Source organism: Rutilus rutilus, assembly GCF_951802725.1.
Source record: "Rutilus rutilus genome assembly, chromosome: 9".
Taxonomy (NCBI): Eukaryota; Metazoa; Chordata; class Actinopteri; order Cypriniformes; family Leuciscidae; genus Rutilus; species Rutilus rutilus.
This window is the reverse complement of record NC_140223.1, coordinates 35,976,044-35,991,234: the sequence shown is the minus strand read 5'-3', so window position 1 is coordinate 35,991,234 and position 15,191 is coordinate 35,976,044. Positions and strand designations below refer to the sequence as shown.

Here is a 15,191-nt window from a genome sequence, read left to right as displayed (position 1 = left end):
CGAGTACATCAGGATTTATGGGAAGTGTCCCTTGAATGCTAATGGGACACTGACAAAGAAAGAAAGATAAAGAAAGGTCAATATATTGTGGAGAGGAAGTTGTTGACTACTTTCTTCCATTTTTCCATTTTTAGAAACGTCTCCTTTCGTCAATGGACACAGCACCAAACTACAGTGGGAGGACAGTGAGGACAACTCGAATGATGGGGGGAGTCAGAATGAAAGTGTGAATGGGGAGTCGGACGAGGACCTCGTTGTCAGGCGGAAATACACCAGGAAGACCGCGAAAGCCGCTGTCAGTAAGATAAAGAAACTGAATGACACCGATGCCGAAGAAGAGGAAAATTGCTCCAGAAACCGACGTCAGAAACATCGGCAAAGCAAGCAGGATTCTGAAAAGAGCTCTGAGGAAGAGGTTGAGGTTCCCAGAACTCAAAAGCACCCTCATCATAACGGAAGAAAGGTGTATGCGAAAGAGCTGAAGAAAAGTAAAGCCTCATCGGAAAGCTCAGAACAAGCTTCTGCCGCAAAACAAGTTACCCACAAAAAATCCTTAGCCACAGATGCATTTATGTCAACAACCCAGGACTCGGAGGAACTCAGTGATGTTTCGGAAGAGTCTGACGCACACAGGAAGAGAATCAAATCAGAAGACGATGAGAATCAAAGCGATGATGCTGAAGAAAAAAGGTCCCCCAGAAACAGAAAACGGGCGTCCAACGCTCGCAGAAAGAAACTTGACGAAAGGTCGGATGCCTCCAGTTCGGGTAGCGAAGGAAAGTTAGACCGAAGGAGGAGAAAAAAGGTGGGCTCTTCCTCCGACGAATGGCCAAAGAGTGACGTATCAGAGGAAGACAAGAAGACTCATCCGAGGAGGAAGCCTTGCGTTACAGTTTCATCCAAGGGAATATCACTTCGAAATCTTCCCAAGAAGAACTACATTATGGAGGACTCAGATGCAGAATTCAGTCCTGAGATGGAGATGCAATCAAAGAACGGAAAGAGCAAGGAGCAGACCAACTCCCGGGCGAGGAAACCGTCAGGCGGCGACTCCAAACGGAAACGCAGCGGCTCCTCAGAGTCTGAAGACTCGGACAACAAGAGTAGCAGGACCAGTGATGAGAACGAGTGCATGGAACCTCAACGAAAGAGTGCGAAACGCTTCAAGCGCTTGAGCGGCTCTTCAGACTCTGAGAGCGACTCGGAAACTAGATGCAAATCGGAGAACGGTCGAGAACTAAGGCCTCAGGAGAAGAATCCCAAAGCGACCCGGCGGCGGCGGAAACAGAGCGAAAGCGATAACGGGAGCAACGAGGATGCCAGCGACTCCGAGAGCGAAGAGTCCGGGGAGTCCAAATCGGACGCCAGCTCAGGTTCCCGGAGCAGTCCGAAGAGAAGACTGAGAAACCGTGACCGAGGAGCCGCGAGGAAACGCCAGAGGGATGCCTCCGAGGATAGCGACGTGTCGTATGGGAAACCTCGACGGGCCACGCGCATCCGGACCAGAAACCGAGGCAAGCGGACTGTGAATTACCAAGACAGCGAATGAAGGACTTGGAGAGGGTCGAGCCATGCAAAAAGACACTAACTGGAGACCTTGAAGACACTTGATTGTCCCAACATTAAAAACAATGGTAGTAGCACTGGAGTCCTCAATATACTGTGAATCAGTTCCATTCAGGGATATTTATATTTTCTATGAAAAACGAAACAAAAAAAACTAATGAATTATAAATGAGATGTATTTGATCTACTGGTTTGGCTGTTCAAACCAGCCCCACTCTGTGATTCGGCCAACAGGAAAGACTTGCGTAGAGAAGCATTGTTTGCTTGGGTGCTATCTTAATATACCTCCTGATTAATTGAGCATATTTGCTGGCTTGCACTAAAAGGCACACTGTAATGAGGTATTTTATACACTAAGTCTGCATTAGAAACTCAGGGGTCAACTACGTTTACCATATTCTCAGACTTGCATTTGTTTTTTTTGTTTATTTTTAGTTCTAGGATTCTAGTGTCGTATTGTCGACATGAGCATTTAGGTTCAAACACCCTTTACGAAAAATTAACAAGTCGTCTTCGACTCGGACACACACAATTCTGTATTATCACTGTTAAAGGGATCGTTGAGCCAAAATGTACAAACTTTATTTTTCTTTTTTTCTGTCATCCTTTTGTGGCTCCTCTTTGTTTGTTTGGATTTCTTTGACCATATTTCCAGGTTTCTGAGAATCAGTCCTGTAGCAAAGCATTGTATATTTAAATTCCTCTGTCAAGCATTAATTTTCTTTTTTGTATTCAATTAAAATGAATTGACATGCCATGAAATATGAATTGGTACCTATTTTGCTAAGTACAGTAAATCAAAAATGAGTACTTCCAGCAAAGTACTGTGATTTCTCATATTGGGAAGATGTTTTAGTGATCTGTGTTGCATACTTTCAGTATTAATTCCTTTTCTGACTTAACTTATGAACAGCAATGAACTTTTTGTACACAGTCTTTGAATTGTGCATCGCAGTTTATGTAATGCAGTTGTCAATTTGCTTGATGTCTTTTTCATAAGAGCTTCTTTAATACACCGAGGATGTTAAGTCTGTTGGCCGCTGAAGTGAGAGATGGATGACCTCCTATGAATAAAGTACTGTTTCAGGTTGGATTTGGAGTTTGGTTTCTTTAACTCGTCTTTCAGCTGTTTTGCTTGAGAAATATTTAAATGAGCTGATACGGGACAAATAAAAGGCCGATCTTAATTCTTTTCATAATGGTCAAATATGAACCTTTAGTGTTGTTTATATGTCTATGTGGTGTTTTTAATGTGCTTTAAGACAAACCATGTGCAAATTCATAAGTCGACACCATTGCTGAGTATTTTCTCCTTAAAACTGCAGTGAACCAAAAAACGCGGTTTGAAATCGCTGGTGTTTCTGACGTCAATATCTACCTTGTAACCAATCAGATCAACGTGTGATCGTCAACGAGTGGATCTCTGAGCTGGTGTGAGTGAGTGGAGGCGGGGCTCATTTGCATATTCATAGAACCGCGTGTACTAAGTGAGGTAAGGGTGTAGAGTTACATTCAAGATATTTTACGGCACGAAAAAAAAAGCAAGGAAAAAAACTTAAACGTAATTTTGCTGAACAAAGATGAGTTTTAAGGGATAGAACTGACTACAGGGAGACTAACAAATATAATTGCTCATGATTACATGTACACAATTTAATGATCAAGTCCATATTTTGGTTTATAATTTTCGTTATTGTAATGCTTCTATCTAATTTGTAAGCAACACTCCATATGCGCTGTTACTTGACTGAACCACATGTACATATGTAGATAGATATAAATTAATATTCTGTTATACGGTCGTTATTTAGGTGTTTTCTTCTCCCAAGAATCCGACTAATTCATGCACAGGTACCTTAATCAGGCTATGGGGATTTGCGTGTTTATGCAAAGTGGAATTTTAATAAATTCTGATCGATATCAGAATAATTATTGTGCTTTTAAATATGGTCATTGTGAGCTGGTAAATTAAAATATTTAGCATTTCAACTCTAAAGCTCTTTGCTTTCTTTTTTGTAAGATTGCTGTAGAAATTACATCTTTTTTTACTGGTTCTTTGGGCAAATTAAGTGGCTTATGCCGCTTTGCCATTTGTCAGTATCGTCTTAATGCAATGAACATAAAATTCCAGATGTTTATTAAGGATTTGGAAAGGCCTGATGTTAATCTTAAAATAGTATCTTTACTATTTATAATGACAAATGTTGTAAGATTTCATAGTAGGCGGCTTAGTATAACTGGTCCGATTTTAATAACTACTACAAAATGTAACTGTGCCTCACTGTCAACACTCAGTGATGCAGTAAAATAGCAGAACACATGCATGTTATAATGAAGCTGCATGATTGGAATGATTTAAACTGATTTTTTATTTATTTTTTAACAAGAATTGTGCAAGAGTACATATCACAGACAGCAAACTGAACTTTAGCCTACATGACCTGAAGTGTATGCGTACAGTCAGCTCTGTCCTTATCTATGGCTTTTGCTCCTGCACACTTCCTAATCAATACTGAAGAGCACCTTTGTAATGTATAGCTTGAATGAAGTTAAAGGGATAGTTCACTTTGAAATAAAATTTTGGTATGTTTTAGCTTACCTCAAGGGCATTCAAGATGAAGGTGTCTTTGTTTCCGCAGTAGTTTCAATTTTGATATTTTTAGGTCAAACCGTTCTTGTCTGTCAGTCAGTCATATAATGCAGGTCTATGGTCACTATCTCAAAGAGCATGCACAGAGAAGTCCAAATTAAACAATTCCCCATCGTAAGTACACATTGATGGCCTAAGACACGAAACGAGCGGTTTGTGTGAGAAAACTGTAGTTACATTTTTCTCTGAGGATAGAGAAGCTGAGTTTTCTTTTGATGTTTTGATTAGTCAAACTAATTATTAGTAAGATGTGATTTGGTTTATAAATGATGAATTATATCTTTCTATAGCTGCTTGTTTTTGATCAGTGCCTTGAAATGTTCCTCTTTTAGTGCAATCTTGTCTTTGATCACATTAAAGATAACATTTTGTTGATGGGATAAGGAATTGCTTGGTGGTTTTGAGGACTAAACTAACTCATAAGGTTTTTATTATACAAGCTTTTAAAACACTGAAGAGGATGATGGGAACACTTGCCCTAAATTCTGTTTCTTAAGCAACATGTCCCTTCTGCTCTATTTTTTAAACCCAATGACATTTTGCGTAGGATTATTAGGAAAAAAGCCAAAATCTTGTGTTCCTTTTCTTCAGAACTTTGGGCAACTCTCATTAAAAACTCAATCCATATTAAATATTTACATCATATTTCCACTTTTAAAAAAAAATTAAGTTGCTGTCTTGAATTTTAGGCATTTCAACTTAAATTAGGCTATTTTAAACTTGACTGTAAAAAATCGAGTTGAAATCAAAAAAAGTTGTAATTGTTTAAATTATTCTGATGAGTTAATGTAAAAACATATGTTGTCATGACCTAGGCTATTAATTAGCCCTACATCCTTTTTAGGTTTCACCCCAAAACCAGAAAAAGCTGCACGATTAATCACTAAAAGATCGCAATCTCAATTCAAACGCCACGCGATCTTAGTAATAACAGTAATTTATGCATAATCACATGCAACTAACCCTAAACCAAATGTAAGTACATGTAGTTCATTATTATTACTTAAACGCATAATTACACTGTAACAAGAACACCTAAAAATAAAGTGTAACCAAAACGTATAATGATACAGCAGCCTACATGCAAAAAAACCCCATCTAATCCCATTTGAACTGAGTTTAATCAAACGTATTACATTGTTATTACAGTGTCATTCATTACCGGTATGTGCTAGAATATAAATACACTTGTGAAATCTGAAGAGTGATTGCGTTAATGTGATGATAACTGATACTTCCTGATCAAGACCGCGGTTTCCACGCCTGAGCTGATAATGAGTGTGATTTGTCTCATGGTGACAGAGATCAAATGCAGTATAAAGACACTTATCTCAACTTATCATAATGTGCCTTTACACTTTCACCAGTGTTACAAATACACACAAGTGACACATTATTACTGGCGCTTCTTTGTCGAACTTTACTATTTCATTGCACATTGTTAATTGAAACAAGACATCTATGAACTTAAACACGGGACTGGTCAAAGGTTTGGAGTCACAAGATGCATTATTTAAAAAAATTATTTAATACTTTTATTCAGCAAGGATGCATTAAATTGATCAAAAGTGCAGTAAACACTCACATTGTTACAAAAGGTTTCAAATAAGTGCTGTTCTTTTGAACTTTCTATTCATCGAAGAATCCCGAAAAAGGGTTTGTAACACTTTCCACAGAAATATTAAGCAGCACAACTCTTTTGAACATTGATATTAATCCAGAGAGCCGCAAATCATCATATCCGAATGATTTCTGAAGGATCATAAAGACAGTTCAGAAAATTCAGCTTTGATCCTAAAATCTATTTAATATTTTGAATTCTAAAAATAAATTGACAAATTCAAAAACATTACTAAATCCTACCAACCCCACGGTAGTGCAAGTTCACATTTACTGTATACAAATGTAACAAAAATTAATCAAATCATAAAAAATAGAAGCGTTTTCCCAGAATCTCAGACTTTTGGATCAAAATCTAATACAAAGTATTAATCGCAAATCAAATGATCTGAATAAAAAGTTAAATAAGAAGCTGAATTTATGACTTTCTAAATGTCATGTTAATATTTGATTCGTCCGTTTGTCCACTAACAGATGACGTGAGCTCCACAAGTGCTGAACGTTTGATTTGGGAATGTTCTTTCAATAGTTTTAAGCATTAGAAATGATAGGAGATTACTGCTGATTAAAATAGTGGAGAGGAAGTGTAAGACGTGGGACAGTGCTGTCACAGCTTTAAAATTTCATGACAACTGCAATATCTGCAGCTTGCCTGTATCTTTCTCTCAGACCATATTAAAAGCTTACACAAGTACATCCCCTTTCTAAAGCCCATCCCTTCTTTTAATGAAGATAAAGAGTCTTATCACAAGAACTCTGTCCCTATGGTTCATTTCATCACACACACACGCGCGCGGCTATAAAAGGCCGTGGCTCTCCTCATCCTATTCTTCTCTCTCTCTCTCATACACACACACACACACACACACACAGCTTCACAATGCCGGCTGATTTCAATGGAACGTGGGAGATGGTTAGCAATGAAAACTTTGAAGATGTCATGAAGGCTTTGGGTAAGTGATGTTCTTCTACTATACGCCTAAACTGAATCATAAAGTTATCAACACACCAGAAATGCAGATTAGGCTCTTATGTCTACATATTAAGTTGTTCTTAGAGGGTCAAGCTCTCTATAATCCAGCTTAAATGAAAGTGCAGTTGTTGTGAAATCTCCGTTTAAAGAAGAGGATGCGGTGTAAAGTACCAGAGTGAGACGTTTCGTGCCTCATTGTTGCACAATATTCAGTTTTAAGTGAGAAATACTCATTTTGCAACAGATTTGAATGCATGTATTCATTGGGATTAATATGAAAGACTTGATTAGACTTTATATAGACAAATTAAGCACAATTAATGAACAAGTGCAATAAATTAATAATCAAAAGTAGTGGTCAAAGTTCACGCCAGGTCACGGTATCTTATCAATCGCTTTGATAAAGGTGCGAGATGAGCGAACCTGAACGCTTCGGCGACCTTTGTCCCAGTGTGTGTGAGGTCATTCTGTTGCATCATGGGCCCCTTTTCTACCCTCTGTTTTCAAAGCGTCCATAGTTTCACACATTCGTATTTGCACAATCTTCCCTTGTCTATGGTTTTAGCGTGTGATTCTGTTCCTCCCTCCCACAGACATCGACTTTGCCACCCGTAAGATTGCAGTGCATCTCAAACAGACTAAGGTCATCGTGCAGAACGGAGACAAATTTGAGACCAAAACTCTCAGCACCTTCAGAAACTACGAGGTCAACTTCGTCATCGGAGAGGAGTTCGAGGAGCACACCAAAGCCCTGGACAACAGAGTTGTTAAGGTATGGTGTCTAAAAAAACAGGATCGCATTATTCCCTCTTGTTCTGGCGTCTCTGAAATGAGAAAAATATACTTACACAGTGGATCAGACGATAATACCGTGATAATTTGCTATACACGACAAGTCAAGTCACCATTATTTATAATATACTTTGTTCACCATACTTTATGAATGACCTGTCTAAGCGGTTAAACCAGTGCAGAACGGGCTGTATGGTTGGAAGTTCATTAGTAAACCATCTGTATGCTGATGACTTGGTAGTGTTTAGTTCCAGTACAGCTGGTTTCCAGCATCTTCTTAAACTGTGTTCTGAGTTTGGAGAACAACGTGATGTCAAATATAATCCTTCTAAAAGTGTAATGATCTGCCGAACGAAAGAGGACAAATGTATGACATTCCCTGACTTTAAGTTGCCTGGTAATGTCCTTAAGGTTTGCGATGAAGTCAAATATCTTGGTCATGTGATCACTGACCGTCTGTCTGATGATGAGGACATTTATCGTCAGTGTCGTATGTTATATGCACAAGCTAATGTACTCCTTCGGAAATTTGGTTATTGTTCTGATGAAGTTAAATTAACTTTATTCAAAGCATACTGACTAACACTGAATATAGCGCCATACGCTACACATCTAAACTTTGGAGACACTGGTATGACTGTCTTCTGAAAGGATAGAATCATTTTTATTTTTATTTTTATTTTTATAATATGTATTTAATGTGATGTGTTTTAATTTTATGCCGTCTGCTGTTTTTTATGAAGTATGGACCATGAGTCTGCAATAAAAGTCTATCTATCTATAATAAACTAAATCTGTTTTAAATACACAATAACCAGGTTCATATATTTATGATCAACAAATATAATTTGTTTCAGTCTCATAAACTTTTGAATATTCCACAGCTAGCCTTTTTAACTGAATACATTTCATTGTTTTTACCATGAACAGATTTATGCTGAAAGTGTTTTGAATAAGACATTTTAAAAAAGAAAAAAAAAGAAAAGATTATTAAAATGAAATCAAATTGCCAATAATAAGCACATTTTGAGAGAAGAATGTATTCCAATGCATAGTAACTTTTGTTCCTCTAGTGGTTAAAAATCAAAACTGCATGCATTTTGCGGAAGAACATTGTTTTGGTTGTGCTTGAATATGTGGATGAATATGACCCATCACAGTGGATTATGCTTTACAATGAACTTTAGAAAGCTACATATGACAATTTATCTGTGAAATAAATGAGCGTACTCACCTGTAGAGTAATAAAAACGCCATTTCCACGTCGCTTGTACACCATTTCAAATCCCTCAGTTCTCGCAATCTCCGAAAATCCCATCAGATTTAAAATATAAACACTTATAATAGGCTTACCGTGAATATGGGTAAGACAAAAACACATTTTGGAAGAAGGATTGACGATGTATTCACTCATTATTTAAAATTAGCTAATTTTGAACCAAAACTTACATAGTGTACCTTTAAATTTAAACCGACATTTTTTTGAGTGCATTGTTATGAATGATAAATACAGCATATTTGCTTCTTTACTTCCCCTTGAGTTCTAGATAGGCAAATTTACCCGAATAATAATTGCTTTCATGTCATGAATGTGCAGGTGGGGGTCCTATACGTCTGTTACATGTGGTCTACAATCTTTGTTTTCAGACCCTGGTGACGTGGGATGGAGATAAACTGGTTTGTGTGCAGAAGGGAGAAAAGGAAAACCGTGGCTGGAGGCAGTGGATTGAAGGAGGCCAGCTTCACCTGGTAAACAACCACCTCAGGCCATTAGTAAACAATTACGGGTTACAATTTATTGTAAGGTGATGTAGTAACATTGCATTTACTCAAATAAATACTGAGTAATATTAACTACATGTACTTAAGAGTTATGGTTAGAGTTAGTTACTTGTAATTATGCATCATTTACTGTTATTACTGTAGTAAGTACATGTAGTAACGTGTAACTACATCACCTGTTACCATAAATCTGTATTTTAATACCATGGTACTGAATTATTAACATATTGATGTACAGGTCTATTTATTTTAGAGGATATATCATTTTACATACCCAAATAAACATGGTAATATTATGGCACTTTATGTTACAAAAGAACATTTGGCACTTTTTAAGTGGGTACTGGGTAGTAATACATGTTTGGTTATGCTTAATTTCAATAGTCAACTTTAGACATTCTACTGGCTATAAGTAACTTTGCAACTACATGTCAACTAGCAGTCATTAGAGTATCAGTAGAGTATCTGCTAACTCTTTATTTTGATGCTCCCCCAAAAGACGTTCTACTAAGTAACTGTGAAAGTACTTATTCTAGTAACCCTAACATAAGTCTATCACACTACTTATACTCTAATGAGAGTTAGTTGACATGTAGTTGCAAAGTTACTTTAGTTACAGTAGAATGTCTAAAGTTGACTATTGAAATTAAGCATTTAACCAAACATTTATTTCTACCCACTTAAAAAAGTGGCAAATTGAGATTTTTTTAGGAAGTGTTCTTTTGTGAACCATCAAAATAAAGTGTTACCAAATGTTTCAGTGTATGCGTGAATAGTTATCATACTAACTTAGCACACTGTGTCTCTCTTTTTTAGGAGATCCATTGTCTGGACAAAGTCTGCCGTCAAGTCTTCAAGAAGAAAAACTAATGCTCCCTAAATAACTGGTTATTTACTCCTGGGTTTGGAGTTGTGCTGTGCACTGTGCATATTTATTAAAGCAATTTTAATAAACAGCTTTAACCATATACATTCATTTGGTTCAATGCTGCAAATAAACCCAATAAGCCCAATAAAAGGATTTCTGATCATCTTAGCACTAATTAATAGTTAATAATAATTTCACAATTAGGTGTATAATGCAGTTTAATAATAGGTGTGTTTTATTGAGATATCAAATAGGATATCAGGATATAGAAGTTCATATGAATCAAATCATTTGATTTAGCCAGAAGTGTGTGTGTGTGTGTGTGTGTGTGCACTTTTACTTTCAGACCAAGCTTTAACGGATACTATCCATTTTCCTAGCATTATTTCCCGGTCATTTGCAGAGTCCACTTCGCGCACACATTTGATTTGGCACAGGATGCCTTTCCTGACACAGTACTGAGAGTGCTGGGACACATTCTCTCTCTCACTCTCTTACACACACACACACACACTCCTATGACAATCAATGACATGGACACTGAGGCTCAACCAGGGCTCAAACCGGGGAACTTCTTGATGTGAAAGGACAGTGCTACCCACTGAGACATCGTGCCGCACCCCAAAGATGTATATTTAATGTATATGAACGTTAATTTGACCCTTACTCTAAATGTGCTTTGGCTATAGGGAAAGAATAATATCTGACATTAAATTTAAACAAAATCACAACAAAAGAGAACAATATTTTTCACATTCAATATTTCAAGAAAAATGTATGATATATTGGCATATATTTTTAGTATCTAACAATATATGAAAATAATAGTTCAGTCATGAAACTCTAGATGGCGCAGGTTGATGGTCCTTTACATGCAATCTGCAAGCAATCACATCATTACCGCATGGCACAAGTTGATTGGCTTCTGCTGATCCTGCAGCCAATGAGATTGCTTGCTCAACATTTAATTAGTCTGGTTTTGTGTTTGCTGTATAGACTAGTCCTGCAGCGTGCTATCAGAGTTCCTCTGAACCCCTCCACCTCCCCCAGCTCCACCTGCCTAGATCTGCTACGAGATTCATGTTTGTCTATTCATGCAGCAGCAGCATATCTTACATGCTCGCAGCGGTGTGTCTGTGTAACTATTAGCATTAGCAAGTCCATATTTGCTCTGCAGCAGCAACAGCAGATTCAGTCCGCCAAGAGCCAAGACCAAATACATTAACATTGCCATATTCAATAACATACTAAAACTATTTCGAGAATTGTCATGATTGATATACAGTATATATATACTAGCTGACGCTATAGGGAATGTGTACATTCACGTTGTGTTACTAGGAAGGGCGCTCGGCATAAGCAGAGACATTAATAGTACAGCTTTGCATAAGCACTAACCACAATGGTACAGCCACTGTCCATAAGTATCACATAAGTATAAGTAAGTATAGCATAAGTAGCACATACCTGACAACAGCTTCTCACTCACACACAGCTGAGGAGCTTACTGGGATCAAGAAATACTAATGATTCTTTGGGGATCCATTATGTTACAAGTTGGCAACGCGGCAGCAGCACCGGCTTCACCTACTACATAATTTTGTTTAATATAATCGGACCTACTTCAAGCCACTGCATGTGTGTGCACCATAGTAGACTGTAAAAAAATATGGATGTAGTGTCCGTGACGTCACCCGTAGGTTTCTGAAGACCGTTTTTGAAGCCTAAAGTGGGCGTGGCCAACCGTCGCCATCTTGGTAGCGTGTCACTCCCGAATTTATTTATTTTTACAGTCAGACAAATAACTGAGGTAACGTGACGGCTAACAAACAGCAGACAAACGGCTAATGATGACAAATGACCACAGCACCGGGAATCCACCTGTCACTCAAAAGTGGACACACCCTTAATTATGTAGAAATGTAAGGCTTAATATAATTTAAACGGATGAGTTATAAAAAGATTCACCCCCCTCACAGTTGTCATGAAGGGCAAAATTAGCTGTATAGACCAAAGCCACTTTTTGCTCCAGGCTGTAAACATGTTTTTTTCTGCTGTAAAGTTGGGCATTTTAACATGGGGGAGATGCGGATTTGACTCACTTTTGCAGCCAGCCTCAAGCGGCCAGTTGATGAATTGCTGTTTAATGTGTTGGTTTCAAGAGAGAGACAGGGAGGTTGCCGCTTGGTGTGCACGCAACAGTAAAGATAGAAAGCTGACTTGGCGGACTTGGAGGAACCCTGCACCCAGGAGAAGGGGCCGGAGTTTACCATCTGCTCTAGGTTCACTGCACACAGCAAATCCAAGACATATGCTGTAGCAAAAGCAATAATCACTGAGAGCAGTAAAAAAAACAAGCTTACCTTAGCCAGCCTTCTTGCACTGATAGGAGAAGCTAGTGAAGAAACGCCCAACTTATAGAACCTGGCAAAAGTGTTCTGTGAAGCCCATCCTGCTGCTGATCAGAGATCCTGTATAGACATACCACTTGTCCATGCCCATGAGGTGGCCATACTCCTTGTAGAGTGGGCTCGCACATCTATGGGGCACGACAAATCCTGTGAATCATAAGCCAAAGCTATCGCATCCACAATCCCTTTGTTTTGATCCTGGTAGGCCTTTAGGGTGACCACCAAAACACAAGAGAGCCACCTCTGCTGGCACGAATATACTCCATATCACATTCACAGTCTGAGGGTGTAGTCTCCATTCTCCCTGGGCTACCCTGTGTTTTGACAGCATGTCCGCCCTGGAAGTCTCTAAGACGTGCATTGAGCCAGAGTGCCAAGAGTGAATGGGGATACGTGCTTTCAACCGTAGTTCAACTGGCTGCATGTGAAGCAGTCCCATGCGACATAACGCTGAGACAGCTTCCATCAAACCTATAGCGCTTTCTGAAAGCTCTTTAGCGGAAATGCCCTGCCTTCCTTGAACATCGCAAGAGAGTTCATGATAGCCTGCGAACGCTCAGATAACAGGTGGGCTCCCATAGCAATAGAGTTCAGACTCACGCCCAGAAATGGAATATATTGCTTGGCTTTTCTGCAGGTTGATCGTAAGCCCCAAACCCTTAAGGTAGTTGATAAGCTGATCTCGGTGGCTGCACAACTCATTTGCTGAAGGAGCCATAAGCAGCCAGTCGTCCAAATAATTCATAGCTCGTACTCTGTTCAGATGAAGAGGGGAGAGAACAGAGAAACCAGGCTGCTTTGAGCTTGAACCTCCAATGCCAACTCGGGAAAGTGGGTTTGTCTGTGGGCAACCTGAAGTGTGTAACCACTTATGATCATGTTTAGCACCCACCTTGATTTGCCAGGAAGCGCTCGCCACAGCTCTGTGAACTGCTCAAGAGGTTTCAGTGTGGCTCGGTCTGACAGTTCGCTGATGAGTAGACGGGGAACTGTGTAAGGCGTGAGTGTGAGTAAGAGAGGGAATAGGAGAAAAGTTATTTTTGTGACACAACAACTTTCTTTGTTCTCGTCATCTGCAACAGGCAGGGAGGCGAGAGAAAACAGGTAGAGCAGCATCCGAAACGGCTGCTGGACCATCTCTGGTGTCGAGTTTCAGACTCCTCTTCCAGGGGCAGGGTCCCTGATGCTTAGGAAGCGCATGACCCAGAGAACAAGAGTCATTGGGCTGCACCGAAGGCTCTGGCTGAGAGCAAGGTTTTGAAGTGGGTGTCGCCCGTGGTCTAAAGGAAGAGCGCTGGGCGGGCGATAAGCGCAAAGGAGAAGGCTCTTTAATCTCTCTCTGTGAGGGATTAAACCGAGTTGCCAAACAGCCTGGCAGGGCTGACAGCGGCGTTCATGAGGACAGCCTTCTCTGCATCCTTCATATCTATAAAGGTTAACCACAGGTGCCTGTCTAGCATGACTAGGCTACCCATGGTACAGCCGATGGACTGTGCCTTCGGAGAATCTTTGTGGCTCATAGGGTAAGGTCGCTGGCGCTGCAAAGCTCTATCTGGATCAAGGCCCTGCTCATCTAGGTGCATCTTCTCCTGGAAGACTTGCTGAATAGCCATCAGGTGGAATACTGACGGTGCCTTGCCCAATGCTGCATACGCTTTCCCAGTAATATTAGCGGTGGTGCAACACGGCTTGTTGGGGTACACAATTGTGGACTTTACCCTCAGCATGGGGCAAAGATGGGCAGCAATAGCTTCCTCAATCGGTGGGAGCTCGGAATAGCCAGAGCCATCTTCAGAAGAAAGAAGTGACAAACCCCAGATGTGGGCATGAGCCGAAAATGGGGCGTGCCACATTTTGAAGACCTTGTCGTGCCCCTCAGGAAAAAAATGGGGCGGGACTTTGGTGGCTGGCACCGTGGCAATGACCAGCTTGGAGAAACCACTTGTCCAGCCTGCTTCATTCTGGTTTGGCAGGGGGAGACCATTCCAGGCCGAGCTCTTCAAATACTTTAGAAATAATGCGAAGGGGCAAATAATCTGAGTGCTCACTTGCATCACTGCGGTGGGAGTCCCCCATGTGGATAGCTGACCAGTCTTCTGATTCAGAAGGCGCCATAGACATGGTGTCGTCACGGTCCTCCTCGGGCACACCAAAAGAGATGAGCCCGTGATGCGGGTAAGAAACCAGACTCGGCATATGCCACTGGGAAGGGTTGGTCTGGGGAGTGGGAGGAACAGGGGGAAAAGGGGATTCTTTTCGTGAAATACTCCACTGTGAACTGAGAAGAAAGAAGTGACAAACCCCACATGTTGTTAAAAGCGCTATATAAATAAAGTTGACTTGACTTGACTCCACTGTCTGGGATGATTCGAGGGTGAATAAGGGGCTTCTGGCTTGCAATTTGAAGGAGAAAGATGTTTTAAAAACTTTTTTCTTAGTTAACATTAAGGGAACATTCCATTTTGCAAGCATTATGGGACTGTTACTTTTCTCTGAAAATTCTATTAAAAAAAAAGTATCCTAGTAACA

At 39.9% G+C, this 15,191-nt stretch overlaps 2 protein-coding genes across 2 annotated transcripts in view; both read left to right on the top strand.

Annotated features, from left to right (window-relative positions):
• The window catches only part of brwd1 (bromodomain and WD repeat domain containing 1), a 35,538-nt gene extending 32,879 nt beyond the window's left edge, over positions 1-2,659 (top strand). The window contains exon 42 of the mRNA XM_084418374.1: positions 135-2,659. Within this exon, the coding sequence (XP_084274500.1) occupies positions 135-1,549 (1,415 nt within the window). The 3' untranslated portion in view covers positions 1,550-2,659. The remainder of the gene's footprint in view (positions 1-134) is intronic.
• Positions 2,660-6,602: 3,943 nt separating this feature from the next.
• rbp2a (retinol binding protein 2a, cellular) lies at positions 6,603-10,351 on the top strand. The gene is made up of 4 exons (XM_084418241.1): positions 6,603-6,789; positions 7,403-7,581; positions 9,249-9,350; positions 10,200-10,351. Exons 1-4 carry the CDS (start codon positions 6,717-6,719, stop codon positions 10,251-10,253), a joined length of 408 nt encoding a protein of 135 aa, XP_084274367.1. The 5' UTR covers positions 6,603-6,716; the 3' UTR covers positions 10,254-10,351.
• The last annotated feature ends 4,840 nt before the right edge of the window (positions 10,352-15,191 follow it).